Source organism: Aspergillus fumigatus, chromosome 6, assembly GCF_000002655.1.
Source record: "Aspergillus fumigatus Af293 chromosome 6, whole genome shotgun sequence".
In the NCBI taxonomy this organism is placed as follows: Eukaryota; Fungi; Ascomycota; class Eurotiomycetes; order Eurotiales; family Aspergillaceae; genus Aspergillus; species Aspergillus fumigatus.
Window position 1 is genome coordinate 3085075 of NC_007199.1, and position 15557 is coordinate 3100631.

At 50.0% G+C, this 15557-nt stretch overlaps 5 protein-coding genes across 5 annotated transcripts; 3 read left to right on the forward strand and 2 right to left on the reverse strand.

The window, feature by feature from the left end:
• The first annotated feature begins 34 nt into the window (after window positions 1–34).
• On the forward strand, window positions 35–1362 carry AFUA_6G12280 (Tim17/Tim22/Tim23/Pmp24 family protein). The gene is made up of 4 exons (XM_746013.2): window positions 35–260; window positions 325–444; window positions 502–696; window positions 763–1362. The coding sequence occupies exons 1-4, from the start codon at window positions 77–79 to the stop codon at window positions 855–857; spliced, it is 594 nt and encodes a 197-aa protein (XP_751106.1). The 5' UTR covers window positions 35–76; the 3' UTR covers window positions 858–1362.
• Window positions 1363–2617: 1255 nt separating this feature from the next.
• Window positions 2618–6711, forward strand: AFUA_6G12290 (SLM1 family PH domain-containing protein). Its single transcript, XM_746014.2, has 4 exons — window positions 2618–4117; window positions 4176–4663; window positions 4713–5050; window positions 5100–6711. Exons 1-4 carry the CDS (start codon window positions 3577–3579, stop codon window positions 6277–6279), a joined length of 2547 nt encoding a protein of 848 aa, XP_751107.1. The 5' UTR covers window positions 2618–3576; the 3' UTR covers window positions 6280–6711.
• A 614-nt stretch (window positions 6712–7325) lies between these two features.
• AFUA_6G12300 (uncharacterized protein) lies at window positions 7326–12044 on the reverse strand. Its single transcript, XM_077805097.1, has 10 exons — window positions 10916–12044; window positions 9552–10833; window positions 9398–9450; window positions 9261–9268; window positions 9111–9204; window positions 8908–9045; window positions 8782–8833; window positions 8287–8702; window positions 8056–8209; window positions 7326–8001 (listed from the first exon to the last, which is right to left on the reverse strand). Exons 2-10 carry the CDS (start codon window positions 9931–9933, stop codon window positions 7862–7864), a joined length of 1437 nt encoding a protein of 478 aa, XP_077661228.1. The 5' UTR covers window positions 9934–10833; window positions 10916–12044; the 3' UTR covers window positions 7326–7861.
• Window positions 12045–12486: 442 nt separating this feature from the next.
• On the forward strand, window positions 12487–13818 carry AFUA_6G12310 (uncharacterized protein; the record flags this gene model as incomplete). Its single annotated transcript, XM_746016.2, has 3 exons — window positions 12487–12599; window positions 12659–13416; window positions 13486–13818. Exons 2-3 carry the CDS (start codon window positions 12850–12852, stop codon window positions 13816–13818), a joined length of 900 nt encoding a protein of 299 aa, XP_751109.1. The 5' UTR covers window positions 12487–12599; window positions 12659–12849.
• A 139-nt stretch (window positions 13819–13957) lies between these two features.
• On the reverse strand, window positions 13958–15412 carry AFUA_6G12320 (uncharacterized protein; the record flags this gene model as incomplete). Its single annotated transcript, XM_746017.1, has 1 exon — window positions 13958–15412. One exon carries the CDS (start codon window positions 15410–15412, stop codon window positions 13958–13960), a length of 1455 nt encoding a protein of 484 aa, XP_751110.1.
• Window positions 15413–15557: the final 145 nt, after the last annotated feature.

Genomic DNA, 15557 nt, shown 5'->3' on the forward strand with positions numbered 1-15557 from the left:
AAATTCAACATCCTCGATCGACCGAACGACCTGTCCACGGCAATCCAGCAGACAATTCCTGCCATAAGCCGCCACCATGGCCTCGCAAGATGAACATTACCACTACCATCCGAAGGATACGATCTCGGCGGCGATGAAGACCACCATGCTTACCGGTGCAGTGGGTCTTTTTGCGTCAGCCGTCCAGAACACCCTCACTAGGAAGAACGTTGGACCCTGGGGTGTCTTCGTGCGAAGCGGCGGGACAATCGGTGTTTTCGGTACGGATGCACATCTAATAGATCAATTGGTCTACGGAATCTTTTTCTGACAGTTGCTCTCCAGCCGCAATGGGTGGTACCTACGAGTTTGTGAAGAACGCCTCGGCCAACCTGCGGGAGAAGGACGACCACTACAACGTAGCCCTTGGCGGTTTCTTCTCTGGAGCTATTCTGGGTCTTCGAGGTCTGTTATATTTTCTAGGAATACGCACATACGGCAATTGCTGATTTTGGGCATTAGCTCGGACATTCCCCGCCCTTCTGGGTTACGGGGCTGCTCTGGCGACGGCCATGGGCGCCTTCGAGTTCACTGGCGGAACCCTGTGGGGTAAAAAGGCACAAAGCGATCTAGATGAATTTGACCGCCGTACACAGGTCAGAAAAGCGTACAGAACTCCGGCGGAGCAGACATTTGCCGAGTTGGGTGAGGGACGAGGTGTGTTATTATCTAAACTCTCAGGACATCGTAGTTATGGTGGCTTTACTAAATTATTTGCACTAGGTATCTACGGCCCCGGTTACGCAGAGAGGCGCGCAGAGAGACTCAAGGAGACATACGGCATTGAGGTTCCCACATCCGCCGCACCCGCATCATAAAGTGATTAGCATCGATGTCCGTTGCAAATTCAATTGTGCCAGTCTTCGGTCTCTTTTGTGTAAATTATCGTTTTCTGTCGGATGCCCTTCAGCTAGCAAATCCGGCATGCTCCACGCAATGATATCTTTGTTTCATTCTTCAATCATTGTTGAGACGCTCTTCTTCCTAGGCTTAGCTTTCGTCAACAAGCATCGAGCGGATAGCGTCATAAGAAAAGATTTGACGAAGACATGCAAAAGTTTGCGTCTCCTTGGCCAAACGGCCAACGATTATCAATGGATGCTGCTTGTTGCGGCCATTGAGCGACCTACCTCGAACGGTCGATCATGAGACAATAGTTACAAGAGCAGAAGTAGAATTGCTTTGAATGGCTCGTCTAACAACAGTATTCTTTATGGGCGTGCGCTTAACATAAAAGTCATGGACAAACTTAAAATTATCTCAGTGGTGGTATTGATGACAGTGGTGACAGATCATGATACAGCTGGCCTACCAAATAGTTTACCACCATAACTTTCAAGAGTGAAGATTATGACTAGATAACAGAAAGGAAAATAAGACAGGAGACACTTGCTTGCAGGTCAAGATTAACTTGAGGTGTGCATGATAATCCATGCGGGGGACGAATATGATATCACCTTATTCATAACTTGGTATTTAGTTACCCCTTGCCCTCAGCATGACATAATGTACTCCTTAAGAGAACTTTTTATGTTGCATAAAAGCGAGTAAGAGACAGGTATGCTTGACAGCAGTGGTCGAAATAATACCTGCTGGATCATAAAAACCAAGCATACTTCTTCACAGCATACCTTACAACCATCTACGTAGGTGCACAAGACTGGGTCCATCAGATTGATCCAAACTTTGTCTGGGACTGAACAGTTATGGAGAGTTCCTACCATATGATTCATGCACCATCTGAGTATCAACAATCATGGTTCGAAAGAGGGGAGTTGACCTCTGCGAGTGGTCGGACAAGGCACGTTTCTTGGTACCTGATATATACGAGCCAAGGTATGATTTAGTCCAAGCAGATTATATTGATGCCTGCGCAAACTCGAGGTTGGTTGTAGACAAAAACAGAGGTACTCAGGTTAGAAGACCAGATGCCGGGCAAGTATACACTGATACATCGCAGATGATGACCGTACATGACGTCGAAGAAATGACAGTTTGGGTGAGTTCACTACGGATAGATAGGGAAAGCAAAAGTTCTGATCTTTCCAGCGGGCCGTCTCCTTTTTTCCCTATCCTTTTCCTTTTTTTGCTTTTGTCTCCTAAATTACGGCTTGCGTATTATAGTCGCCACTTGAAAAGGGGGAACCCCATCAAAGCTACGGAGTATGATGAACAACTCGAGCAAGCGCTGGAGGAGGGTATGGAGTTCTCTGGCTCATTACAACATCGACTTGTACCCACTGTGTCTACTCTCCGTATCGCAGCATGATTCCGAGCTTTTAAGTGGCCGTTTCTGTCCAGATCAGCTGGAAGAGTAACAGATCACAGCCACTTTCATGACGTCTGAAGCCATTATCAAAAGCCACGCTTCAGTCATCAAAGGAGGCGTCTGGTACTTTGCGACCTAGGCTGTTGGTACTGTTTCATGATCATCATTATCTCCGGATTATTGGATAATTATTATCAATTAGGAGAGGGATAGGCAACATCATTTAAATGATGTTCATTTTATCGTTTATTAATAGTACTGTAATACCTCACCTTATTGGAATCGCATATCCTTCTCTTTTTTTCAGGAAAAGGAGGTCTCTGTAGTTTGTCCAGCAAGACTACAGTCGAAGTACCTTACTCCATGCTCTGTACCCGTGCCTCAATACCAATTGTATAGATATGCCGTAGATCCTTGAGAAAGTCAAGGCTTCATGACTACGACTGTTGATTGCTTCTGGTCTTCTATTCTTCGATTTTCCACTGGTCCGGGAATTCTGTGGTGTAAAAGCCCGACAGCCCTCTTCTGGTTCGTCATAACGTCGCATTCCATTGTCCTTGTCGAGCGTAGACGTCATCCGGAACCGTCCAGCAGTTTAACTGTTCATCACCCCCTCATGATCATCTCGACTACGTCTTTCTAACCTCCCTGGTCGATCTCAGGACTATAATCACAGATCTCTTGGTTGTAATTACTTACTCTGCTCTATCCGTTCGGCTTCCAGATCTTCTCCTTAATTTCCCTGTCATAGCTCCCCTGCGTGGACAAATTCCCATCTTCGATAGTTCTCCCTAGAGCTGTGGGGCTCATACTTGAACCATCTAAAGGAATCCCTATATTAGTTACTCCCTAAGCCATCTCAGGACTAATCTATCTACATGCTCCTAATCTGAGCCGATCATCGCCATCGCGAAAAGGGCGCGCTTTTCTTTGGCAGTCTGGTTTCTGATTCAAGCCCCCGCAAAGCAGTTCGCTCTAGACCATCGACACTGCCGTTCGCCTGGTAACCGAACTCGACTACCCTGATTCCTATTCAGATCGTGTGCTTAGATCCGACTCCTTTTATGATTATTATATGATTTCTTTTACCATTCCGTTCGCTCCTCCCGTGCTCCTTATTACTGCGAACTCCCGTTCAATTTCCAACGCTTCTGGACAAACCGACAACGCATTGATTGGAGCGCTCCCTTATCTCACTACAGGAATTGCACTGCCCGACTATCCTGGGTAGCGTCATCATCGCTGCGGAACAACCCCTCCTTCCAGCCATGGCAATGACCGCTCGGGCGCATACACCTGTGCAGGATGCATATCGTCCGCTGTCACCACCAACCGAATCCGTTCTCTTAAATCGGGGCTACAGCCTGCGCTCCGGCTCCAGACCCAACTCCTTTGCGGCCAGCAATTCAGGCTACAATTACGCTCACGGTGCCGTTGTTGACCCCTCTCCAAACGGTCACAATCCTCGCTTTCATGAGGAGTTTGATGCGGCTAGTCAGCGTGGTTCTGTCGTGCTCGATGGAACGTCAACTTCTGGTGTACAACGTTCCGCGTCGCAGATGTCACATTCCCGTTCAGTGACTCCAACACGATCCACTACTTTGAAGAAGAAATCGTCGCTCAGCAAGAAGGGCAGTATGCGTCGCAGCGGAAGTCGCCGGAGCCTACGCGCAGGCAGTGTGAGAAGTCTGGTGTTGGGTGATAAGGAGAAGTATGGCGTCGATGGTGCGGATGATCAGCACAGTGCTTTCTATGTCCCGATCCCGACGAACGGGAACCCGACTGAGGTCATGGCGCAACGCTTTCAAGGTACTGTATCCTCCGGAGCATCTATCTCCATTATCAATAATTCGCTAATGCATAGTAGCTTGGCGCAAGGTCTTGAAAGACCTCATCATCTTTTTCAAGGAAGTCCAGAAGTCCTACGAAACCCGGTCTAAGCTCTACCTGTCGGCGTCGAATGTAGTAAATAACGCCTCGCTCCCTCCGACATTTCTCAAATCTGGTGGCCTCGCCGACGCAACCGACATTTTGCGCGATTTTCACCGTCAGGGCTACCTAGAAGCGAATAAGGCCGCCGAGGTGGAGAGCGAAGTCGTTAACCAGCTCATGGGCCTTCGCAACGACCTGCAAAAGAAGACCAAAGAAATCAAGAGCCTTCAAGGTGATTTCCGGAACTCCGTCGACAAAGAAGTAGAGAACACGCGCAAGACGGTTCGCCAACTGCACGAAGCGCTAGGTCTGGTCGATACCGACCCGTCTGCTACATCAGGCAAGGGAGACCCGTTCATTATTCGTCTGAGCGTCGACAGACAGATTGAGAAACAGATTGAGGAGGAAAATTACCTCCACCGTGTGAGTCTTTCGGAAGCTTCCTATAGACTCAATCACTGACCTGCCGTAGGCATTCTTAAACCTGGAAAACTCCGGTCGCGAACTTGAATCGATCGTCGTCAGTGAGATACAAAAGGCGTACAATGCGTATGCCAGTATCCTTAAACGAGAAGCCGATGAGGCCTATGACACCGTCGAGAAGCTGCGGACTGGGCCCATATCTATGCCTCATGACCACGAATGGAACCACTTCATCGCCAATACCGACGAACTCGTCGATCCCCGCGTTTCTCTCCGGAACGTGGAGAACATCACCTATCCTGGCAAGGACCATCCGGCTGCGGCTGAAGTTCGATCCGGCATGCTGGAGCGAAAGAGCAAGTATCTGAAGAGCTATACACCCGGCTGGTAAGTATTCTTATTGTCAATGCCTACCAACTTTCTGATTAGATATTAGGTATGTCTTGTCACCAACTCATCTACACGAGTTCAAGTCTGCCGATCGGGTAGCATGGCAGACGCCAGTGATGTCACTGTACCTACCCGAGCAGAAATTAGGATCGCACTCGCAGCCGGACTCGACGTCGCACAAGTTCATGCTCAAGGGGCGACAAACCGGTCCCATGCATCGTGGTCACTCGTGGGTTTTCCGCGCGGAATCACACGAGACCATGATGGCGTGGTACGAAGACATCGAAAGCTTGATCTCAAAGACGGGCGAAGCACGTAATGCATACGTTAGACGACACGTCCGCACTGTGAGCGGCGCGAGTGCTCGGACCAGCATTGATCTGGATGAAGACGAGGCCGATCGCACACCGTATGCAGCGGAGGCAGTCGTGTTAAACCAGGAGCGGCCGACGTCTGCGCCTCGCGAGCCTGGTGGCCGTTTCCCGAGTGACGTGCAGATTGATCGCCACCTACAAGCCCCTCTGTCTCCATCCAGCGGTGAGAGTTCCGGCGGGCACGACTTGTTTGCCGCTGCAGGGTCCCTACCCGACGGGGTTTCTTTTGCAGACGGGAATCGTTCTATCTCGGGAAGGGAGGGGAACCAAACTCGAAACGCGGTCGGAGAACACGATGGGAGCTACGGGCTTCCAAGCCCAGAGCGAAATGAAAAATATTATGCCGGTTGGATAGGACCAGCTGACATTGTCGCTCGTCAGAGGCAACAGGACCAGGCGAATACTTTGGGCAACCAAAGAGACAATCTTGGTTCCGACAGATCGAGTGAGGTACATCCCATGCTGCTCGCCGGAATGGGCTCTACGAGTTCTCGCGACCCTTCACTGAATCGGCAGAGGAACAGGCGCGAGAGCGGATCAACTGCCCCGACCACGACGAACATCACCGATCGCACGCACAATACCGTCCCAACCTCGATTGACGGGGATCATGAAACTTCCATGATCGAAGGTAATGGTGTCGGCCAGCAGCTGAGCCTGAAGAATGAGCGAGCTCTATCCAACATGAGCAGCGCTGCAGCAACGCCGTTGTCTGAAGTTACTTCGGCAGGAGCCTACGGCTCCTGTATAGCGAAGTCGGAAGGTGATGCAAGGCGATCTAAACCAAGTGTGTCTGCGCTTGAGCTACAGATTCCAGGCCACTACCCACCCGCAAATCATATACCTGCGTGAAAGCATCATTGACGCAACACTTCATTTTCAGCTGCCTTTTTTGTTTCCTTCTTTGTACATTATTATATACGTCGTCACGGGTGATCACCAGCGTCACTAGCTGAAAGTCTCCTCAGTTTTCCTTTGGTGACAGTCTCACCAAGGCCAACGGGCGGTGTGAAATGGTATACTTTACAATTGGGGTGCTTGGCGTTTTCTTTTTATTCGAATGAATGGATGGGTTGGATACGGCTGTGAAGCTGGGGATCTGGATTGCTTGTCTGCTTGGGCGTGCGCGCTTGATTTGACTCTGAATCCCCATGTGGTGCGATGCATTTCCTTTGTTGTTTCCTTTGTCATTCCCTATGTCATGTGTCATTGACTCTGATGCTTCGCTTCCTTGTACTATATTCTTAGATTTCCTGAAATACACGTCACGTCTCTGAAGCATGTATATCGACCACACGATCTCAACATAGATAAGCCCTCCCAGAGGTTACCACGAATGACACTATGAGCGGCTAGACCGAGATCACCATGCAGAGTTCTTGTTCGCTAAATCGATCTACTCAAGTAGTATACAAAGTGCAATGGACTTGCTCTGGTTTTGTTTATCAAGGAACCAACTGGCTAGCTATGTGTAGCAGCCCAGCACACTATAAACATGTCTTTTCTCCAACGATCATCTTACAGCTAAACCTACCTTTGCTTGTCCTCATCAGGATCTCCTAGGAATCAAGCTGCGACAGAAGTTCACACATACCAGACTTTGACTTCGTCTAAACCTCATTAGGGTATCCTGCTTCTTGTCCCCGGGAAGCTGGTCTCAGAAGCCTGTCCTATGTGTCTGACTTTGATTACAAAATATGCTTTGTCTAAAGAGAAGAATCAGGCTGTTTTCTGGGTGTTTCGCAACCTGGGACGCTGTGAATGGCCTGCAAATCGTCCTTGACTTGACCAGTGTCGTCTTACCAGAACATGGTTCTCGCATGATGAGAAATACTAGTGAGCTTTATCAAAGGATCCGCCGGAGAAAGAAGAACTATGACAAAATTTCCCTTATAGGTGTCGGTTGCAGAACTTGCGGAAGATGATGCAAGGTGTTTACAGTTCAGTGGGGGAGTGAGTACTGCCTGGAACAGAAAAGAAGGCTGCTTCAACATCAACGCAAAGCCTCACGAACTGCGAATGAGGGACCCCAGATGGCTAGGACCATCCCCGTGCTGCTTCTCGCAGCATCGTGTTGTTGAAGGCAAAAGACAACGTGATGTGTGCTCCTGAGACAGCTCATTTCTATTTCGAGGAAGAAGACTCTCCATGTCCTTGAGAAACTAAGTGGTCACTCCCTATTGTTATAATCGAGGATGTTTTGTTGAAATGTGACGAGGTAGGCACGTAAACGGCGCGTGCTACAATAGTGGTAGCTCTGCCATTCAACAATAATCAAATACACAAACAGCATAGGGAGGTGTCTCTGTAAAAAGAAACTTGGGAAAATAGTCAAATCACAAAACACAGGTCTGTATGTCATCAATTCCTGGTGTTTATGAGTAATACAACGCAAGTTCTGGTAAACTAGTTATCCCAGGGAAACAGCCGCAATTTACATGATCTGATCCTGCGTTATACCGGTAGTGGTTTCTGCGCCTTCCATGGGTTCGCCTTGGCCCTGGTCGACATTCAGGTACTTGACAAACGTGATACCGAGAGGACGACCACCATATTGATAACCAGTGAATTTGGCTGTGGAGGGGTTAGCCTGCGTGCGGTCAATGATATTTTCCAACGGTAACATACCGATCGCAGTCTCCGCAGTCTCCGCGTTATCGAATTGGACTACACCTGTGCCACGAGAGCGACCGTTGGGCTCATACTGAATTTCGGCACGTTCAACCTTGCCGATGGTGGAGAAAAGATCCACCAGATCGTCATTGCAAGTAGACCATGGCAGCTGGTAATCAGGATCGTTAGCACAAGCTCCTCGACGGCCGAGATGACCAGCCGTGTAGATCAAAAGGCTAAACTTACATTGCGCACGTAGATTATGGGACCCTTTTCTCCTCCAGAGGTTGCAAAGTCAGTAAATGGGTTGGGAGGAACCGATGCGACGGGCTCGAAGTTCTGGGGGCCTCCAAAACCACCGCCGCCGTATCCACCCCTGAAGCCGCCGCCGCCAAATCCACCACGGCCGGCAAAACCACCACGACCACCGAAGCCACCCCGGCCGTAGCCACCATAGCCTCCACGGCCGCCAAAGCCGGGTCCGGAACCGGCAAAGCGATCCTCACGGACCTCTAATGTCCGTCCCTGCCAGTCGTAGCCGTTGAACTGCTGAATAGCGTTGCGCGCATCCTCCGGAGATTCGAAAGCCACAATGCCGGAGCCCTTGGGACGACCAGTTGCGTCGGTGTGAACGTCGGCACGGATCACAGCACCTTGCTGGGCTGTCGTGACAACCAACCGTTAATACGGATATGCAATATCACCGATAGAAGGCTTGCTGCGGAACGGTTTTGCACTTACCAGCTTGGCGGAAGAGATCCTTCAGGTCCTGCCAACCGACATTGAAGGGGAGCTAATTCAAGGTTGTCAATATCTATAACCGGATCTATGACCAAGCATCATATGATTCGAGTAGGGGTAACAAACGTTAGACACATAGAGTTGTCTTCCACCGCCAGGAGCACCACCGGGGGGGCCACCGTAGCCTCCGAAGCCACCTCGACCAGGACCCCCAAAGTCTCCTCGGGGAGGTCCACCAGTGAAGCGTGGTTCGGGCTCACGGTCCTAGTCAAATTCTGTTAGCGTACACAATGAGAGAGGGACGCGCACACATTGGGCCGCGGACGTACCTCGCGAACGTAGACAAGACGACCCATGAGGCTCTGGTTGCTAAGCGTGTTGACTGCATTCTGCGCTTGCTCCCTTGTAGCGTATTCCACAATCCTGCAACGTATTGTTAGCGCGGAGCTCAGGAGGCGATCAGAGAAGGAAATACTCACCCGCATCCCTACAATGTCCCGGACGGCCAGGCCCAGCCCGTCAACCCAAATCGTCCAAGCAAGAAACCAAGGAAATCCAGAAGTGAAAAGAAAAGAAGAACAAGGAAAAGCCAGCCACGCTACGCATTGGTGCCCACCTTCGACATTCCGTTGGGAAGTAGTAAGACGTCGGCAAAGATAACTTCTCCAGCTGTATGAACGATGCGGAAAATCATTCCCCCCAAAGTCAGCCACAAGTTTTCATCCAACAAAAGCTGCGTCGCACTGCCGACACGATATGACCCTGCTCACCCTGTCTCATAAAGTCCTTGAGATGATGCCACTTGACATCGTAGGATAGGTTGCCCACATAGACCCGGCGGTCCTGTTGGGACGATTCGCGTACTGATTGCATCATTTGTTCTTTGGCGACTGAGCGTTCCTCAAAAGATCTCGAAGGAGGGTAACTGCTGCGGCCACCGTAACCAGATCCTGAATGTCCTCCAGTTGCGCCTTGAGCAGTACTCATAGGAGACCGAGACCGGCGATCACTGCGGCGATAATCGTCACGACTGCGAGAGCGACTGCGTGGGGAGTACGAGCGACGGCTCCGTCGAGGACTGCGAGAACGTCGGCGGGGCGAGCGAGACCTCTCGCGCTGCGCGTAGTCAGTGTCAAAGGAGTCGGAAGGCATCGATGAGTTTGGACCGAGCCCGGCAAAAGTAAAAAAAAAAAAAAAAAAAAACAAAAATGGATAAGAAGCGCGAGTAGCCAAAGGGGTATGAAAGGCTAGGAAATGACGGGAATGCAATGTCTCAAGGGGGAGGGAGGGTTCCAATAACGGTTCTGAAACTGTCCTTCCCAAGTTTCGAGGAAACCCCAACGCTAGCGCTGAGAACCGGCAGAATGGGAGATCAGGTGACACCGCCTGCGCGACAACGCGCAGAACTCAGAGAGTTGAGGACCCGGGGAGAAGGGCACACAGAAAAGAACATTTTTTTTATCGCGGAAATGAAGAAGAACAAAATTGAGACAATGAGACAATTAAGGTAGAAAAGATTCCGAGACAAACAACATGGTGCTGAGTGCAAACGAGACATCGGAAGTGTGTTACATGCAACCCATAGGGACAGTGGGTGCCCGGCATCATCAGCCGCGCGCCATCAGCCCCAGGAAATAGGAACTATGAGGGCATAGGAAACCCGTTTTTGAGTAAGGGAAGAATGCTTTCGGATGAAGAACATTTCAGAGTGACACTTTGATGGCAGGTGATGTACTGTAGAATGTACTGTAGACAGGGAGCACGAGAGTAAAGTCAGGTGGCTTACTTGGTATGGTCGATAGACGTCGGCTGGAAAAGAGCACTGAATGTAAGCCAGAAGCCCAGTATCAACGCGATCGGAAATAGGAGCAGCAAAGACAATCAAGCAAGAGCCAAGAAGATGAAATGGGTAAAAAGGTAGGAGAGACGAAACAATCAAGAGAAACAAGAAAGATGAGTTTGTGAGAGAGTAAATAGCGGGGTGAAGATGAAAGTAAAATCAATCACACTTGGTCAACCAGTGTTTGTGTGCGTGTGCGTGTGCATGTATATCTGTCAGATCATCGGAAGTGTCAGGGCAAAGGTAAGGGAGGGTAGAGGGAGAATCCCGTAGGGATCCGAGGGGATACAGTACTCTCTCAACCAGGATGATTCGCTCGCGGACGAGTAGCCTGTGGATGGCTCTTACCTGGTATTGACAACGCGGTAGAGTTCCAGGAATGTTGAGGGGAAAGGAATTTCCGATGGAGTGAGGGACCAAAGATTGGATGGACTGATGAAGGGATGAAGCGGGTGGATAAACGGATGGGAAGAGGGGGGTGTGAAAGGTGATGGTTCCTACAGTAGTAGGTACAGTAGTACGATGGTAGTGGATGATTTTTAGGTTTTGGGGGGGAAAGAAGGGACGGAGGGTGGGAGGGAAAACTAAGGTACAAAGTAGATAGTTTGTGTTGAATGCTGAATGTCAAGTGTCAAGCGGATGGTATGTGCAGGACCTCGAAGATTGATTGGGCTGAGAGTAGCTTTGGAGGAGGCCAAGACAGGGGGTTGACAGAAGGGAAAAGGGTGGAGGTGACTGTTCAGCAGAGCAACACAAGGCTAAGAGTGCTCTGTGAGGTAGTAAAACGACTTGTATGGAGGAGAAATTGAGGGGAGACACAATGGAGGTACCCTAGATACAGAGGGATACGTGTTGTTGTGTCTGTAATGGTGATAATTGATAATGACGAGGGCTTGGACAACAAACGAAAATAATCAAAGAAAGATCTAGATGATCACTCACCCATGATGTTATGTTATTGTTGGTAGCTGTGAGATGCGATGTGACGGTTGACGATGACAACCAGATGGGATGGGAAGGTCTGGAATCTGAATCCTCCCGAGTTGAAGGTCAGTCTAGTCTGTCCTGCTTGGTGTCGTTCCAGCTGTGGATTTAAGAGCGAATGGGCTCTCAGACCTGGGGAAGGGAGCAGCAAATGAACGATAAGTAGGGGGAGGACTAGAGTAATAAGAGGCGATAATATCAGAGGGGATCGAGGGGGGATACCAATTTGGGAGGGGGGGGATAAGGAAAGAAAACAAACAGGCCGATGACAAGGACGCTGATTGGGACTGTTGAGGCCGGATTAGCGTTTATGCAACTCTTGTTGTTGGACAGAGTATCTACCAGCGACTCAAGATGTCTGTTAATATCAAGACCCTAACTCTTTGATAGAAGGATTTGATTGTTTTGACATGAGTGGAAAGAAGCACTGACCAGACGCGGAAGCGGAAAAAGTGGATTGAGTCCCATAATGTCCACGCACCTGGGGTTAAGTACCTACGGAGTACCTTAGTTTATCCCATGCGCTGCTGTCTGTGACATGATACTATTGGTTTTAGCCACTCTAGTATTTATTTTTAATTCTATATTCATCAAAATTGTCAGGTAATTTTGTTGGATCTATGAATGACAATCAGAGAGAGTACTAGTAGTGATAATCAATACCATTCTCAGCCTCCATGACAGCCAGCCAACTATCAATCATATAGGCCAACCAAATGTGATTCCATTTGAGTAGTTGGCAATAGAGCATTCTTGGATTCATGATCAGACCTGATCATTCTATCTCTTTGGACGTATGTAAATGTGTTGTCGTTTGGAGAAGTTTTAACCATGGTCAAAGATACCACGTAGTGCTCTTGGGCAATGTATATGCTAGGGCGGCCTAGTAAGAAATATATCAATGAAGTACCTATACAAGCAAGTTGATGTTTAAGACCCCTTCCGTTCAGCCACCATCGATTGAAATGAAGATGACTCATTATCCGCAATCAAGGTAAAGTATGATTCCATGGCTAATTGCTGTGACCTGGACTGCCTGCTGAATTGGTCAAGAATGCATTCATGACAGGAAGATCAGTTTGGCTCAGCTCAGACCACCGCTTATACCAAGATTCCTTCTCCGGCTGGCCCGACGTTCCATCCTATTCATCAAGCCACTAGTAACTTTGCCAACTGCACGTTGAGAAGACCACTAACAAGAGGAAACTCCTCGAAAATTACATTTCTCTTTACAATCAGTAGCAATGGCCCAGCCAGCCTCCCTTGCTCGCTGCTCCCAAAGACAATTCAACACCCTCCTCTTGTCCTATACCCTCTCTTCTCGCACCAACCACTCCTCCTACATCGCCCTGCAAGCCCGCCGTCTATACCGGACTCAACGCTCACCGCGCCGTCTTATCCATCAACAGACCCAACTATCACGACCGCAGCAATGTATCGCTAATAGATCCTACCACTCACAATACCACCCCGAGCTGCCCCCCCACGAATACACAAACTCACAGACCACCATCCTCTCTGCCGCGCTCAACCATGTCCCTAAGCACGGCTTCACACTCGAAGCTCTGACCCTCGGCGCCCGTGACGCAGGGTTCCTCGATGTCTCCGTCCAGCTGCTCCCACGCGGCGAGTTCGATCTCGTCCTTTTCTGGCTGGCGAGCCGGCGCGGCCTCTTGCGAGGCAAAGTCGAGAACGGGTTTTTTAAGAAGATCGATTCCCAGGGGAAGGTGTTGTCTGTTGAAGAGAAGACCAAGTTGCTCATTATGGAGCGCTTGCGGATGAACGCAGAAATTAAACATCAGTGGCAGAGTGTAAGTTCTGCCTTTGTGTCTTGCATTGCGTACAGTTGAATAATGCTGACCGCTACTGCTATCCTCCAGGCCCTGGCTCTCATGTCCCTCGTTGGAAATATCCCTCTGTCACTCTCTGAGCTACATGCTCTGTCCTCTGATATATTGGATCTGGCTGGAGACACCTCTGTTGATGCATCGTGGTATACCAAACGGCTGTCTGTCTCGGCCATCTACGCCAGTGCCGAGGTTTTCATGACCCGTGACTCGAGTCCGGATCTCTCCGCTACGCAGGCGTTTGTGGACCGTCGCATCGAGGATAACAAGTATATCGGTGATAAGATTACTGGTATAAAGCAGTGCCTGGGCTTCATGGGTTCCACTGCTATTGGACTGGGAAGGAGTTGGGGTTTGAAGATCTAGTCTGAAGGGGTACAGGCTGCAGCTGAGATGAGGAATATAAGTGGAGTGGATATTGTATTCATATTCTGATGTAGAGTTCCAGCATTGTATAAGATACACCTCCTTTCGGCTGCTTCTCACAGTAGGACTGTATTTACCACTACAGATTAAGCCTATCTGCGAGTAATCTTGTCGAGCTCTGTAGGTTTCGAATCTCCTTTACTCGCTTCTCCAGTCGTGGCAACCACCCATCCTCCCCAAACAACTCCTTCACAGCTGTGCGATTTGGCGCCATATCCCACCACGGATCACGAGGCGAACTTCGATCCTGATTCTCGCGACGCACCCGTTTCCGATGATTTTTGAGGTCCCGCTCCCGCTGTTCGGCGATAGCCTTGAGCAGCCCGCAGGTTCGCTCATCCGGTTCCACTCCTGTAGTCTCCATTTCCTTCAGCAACGACACAACACTAGGGAGATCACTGCACCCGCGCCAGTAGAAGTAGATCAGCTCGTTATATAGACCCGTTGAACTCCCCAACACCGCTGAGGTCCTGCCGTGCGACCTGATCGTCGAGCGGAACTGGCCGATCAATGGCGAGCCGGGGAAATGAGAGTTGAGAAGACGGAATGCCAGGAGGAGCATCTTCGGGTAAAGTTCTGTGACCACTGCTTCCACGGACACGGATTCAGGAACCTCCAGAGGGCTGTGGGGTGTTGGCTCGCCCTCTGAGCTTGTCGGCAACGCCCCACTGTCTTCCGGAACCCGGCTCTCTCCAAGATATCGTAGCATCGAAAATACTCTTTCCTTGCACACTTCCCAGATCCCTGTATCCCCTTTGCCCTCGTCAATCGCTGCACGGAGAGCGCGCTCGATCTTCGCCGACTCCCTTTGCACGGTGAACTGAATAGCCAGCTCGGCAGAGCGAGGAACATCACTGCGCGATTCTGGGGGATTGGAGTCAACCGCTTGCTCCTGAGGCCCCGGTTTCGAAGTCGAAGCGGGCTCATCCACCTGCCTCCGGGACTTGCGTTTTCCGGCACCCTCCGTCGAAACTTCAGAACCCTCCTTTTTCTTCCGAAGGTCCTCCAGCACAGAGTTGAAGATATTGGAGATCTTGTGCATCTCGTCTTTGCTCAGTGCCGGCTTGTCTGTTGCTTCTGTAGCCGCCTCCAGGTCTTCCTTCTCCTTCACACCCATTTGTTCCAACAGACCACCGAACGCCCTCTTCTCGCTTTCTGTCATCGTGAGTGGCCTTCGTGGTGGTTGTGAGGATGGTGGTGTTCGTGATTGTGAAACCGCGGCGCCGCGCTTCTTCAGGTAACTCCTCCGGGATCGACGGCCATCGTTGCTCGGGGCCGGTGAGGGAGAATCAGATTCCAAGGGAGGTGTCGCATTTTCAGAGCTCTCCCCATCATGCGCAGACTCTTCGCCTCTATGTAGGCTTGATTCGGGTGTCGTGAAGGTTGTCGATGTTGACTGAAATGATCTGCCGTCTCGGGCACTCCATTTTGCATAGCTCAGCGGCGCAGCGAGTGTCCGGGTCTGGTAGAGGAATGGAACAGGGGAATTAATGGCTGCTTGCGCCAGGCAAGTGCGCGAGATGCGTAGCGGCATTGTCTACCGCAGACGAGCAGACTAGGGCGTTGATGCTCGTTAGGAAGTCTGCAAAACTCTGACGTAGACAGTTGAAAAAAAGTTGGAGAAAATCCAAAAAAAGAGACAAAATAAAACACAAAGTACCACTTCTCTGGATCGACCG

Coding starts and splice junctions, on each gene's coding strand:
- AFUA_6G12280 (XM_746013.2), top strand. CDS start 77: ATGGCCTCGCAAGATGAACATTACCACTACCATCCGAAGGATACGATC. Junction 261..324: donor CGGGACAATCGGTGTTTTCG/GTACGGATGCAC, acceptor GTTGCTCTCCAG/CCGCAATGGGTGGTACCTAC. Junction 697..762: donor CGAGTTGGGTGAGGGACGAG/GTGTGTTATTAT, acceptor TATTTGCACTAG/GTATCTACGGCCCCGGTTAC.
- AFUA_6G12290 (XM_746014.2), top strand. CDS start 3,577: ATGGCAATGACCGCTCGGGCGCATACACCTGTGCAGGATGCATATCGT. Junction 4,118..4,175: donor CATGGCGCAACGCTTTCAAG/GTACTGTATCCT, acceptor AATGCATAGTAG/CTTGGCGCAAGGTCTTGAAA. Junction 5,051..5,099: donor AAGAGCTATACACCCGGCTG/GTAAGTATTCTT, acceptor ATTAGATATTAG/GTATGTCTTGTCACCAACTC.
- AFUA_6G12300 (XM_077805097.1), bottom strand. CDS start 9,933: ATGCCTTCCGACTCCTTTGACACTGACTACGCGCAGCGCGAGAGGTCT. Junction 9,451..9,551: donor CAAGGACTTTATGAGACAGG/GTGAGCAGGGTC, acceptor TCGTTCATACAG/CTGGAGAAGTTATCTTTGCC. Junction 8,703..8,781: donor GGATCTCTTCCGCCAAGCTG/GTAAGTGCAAAA, acceptor TTGTCACGACAG/CCCAGCAAGGTGCTGTGATC.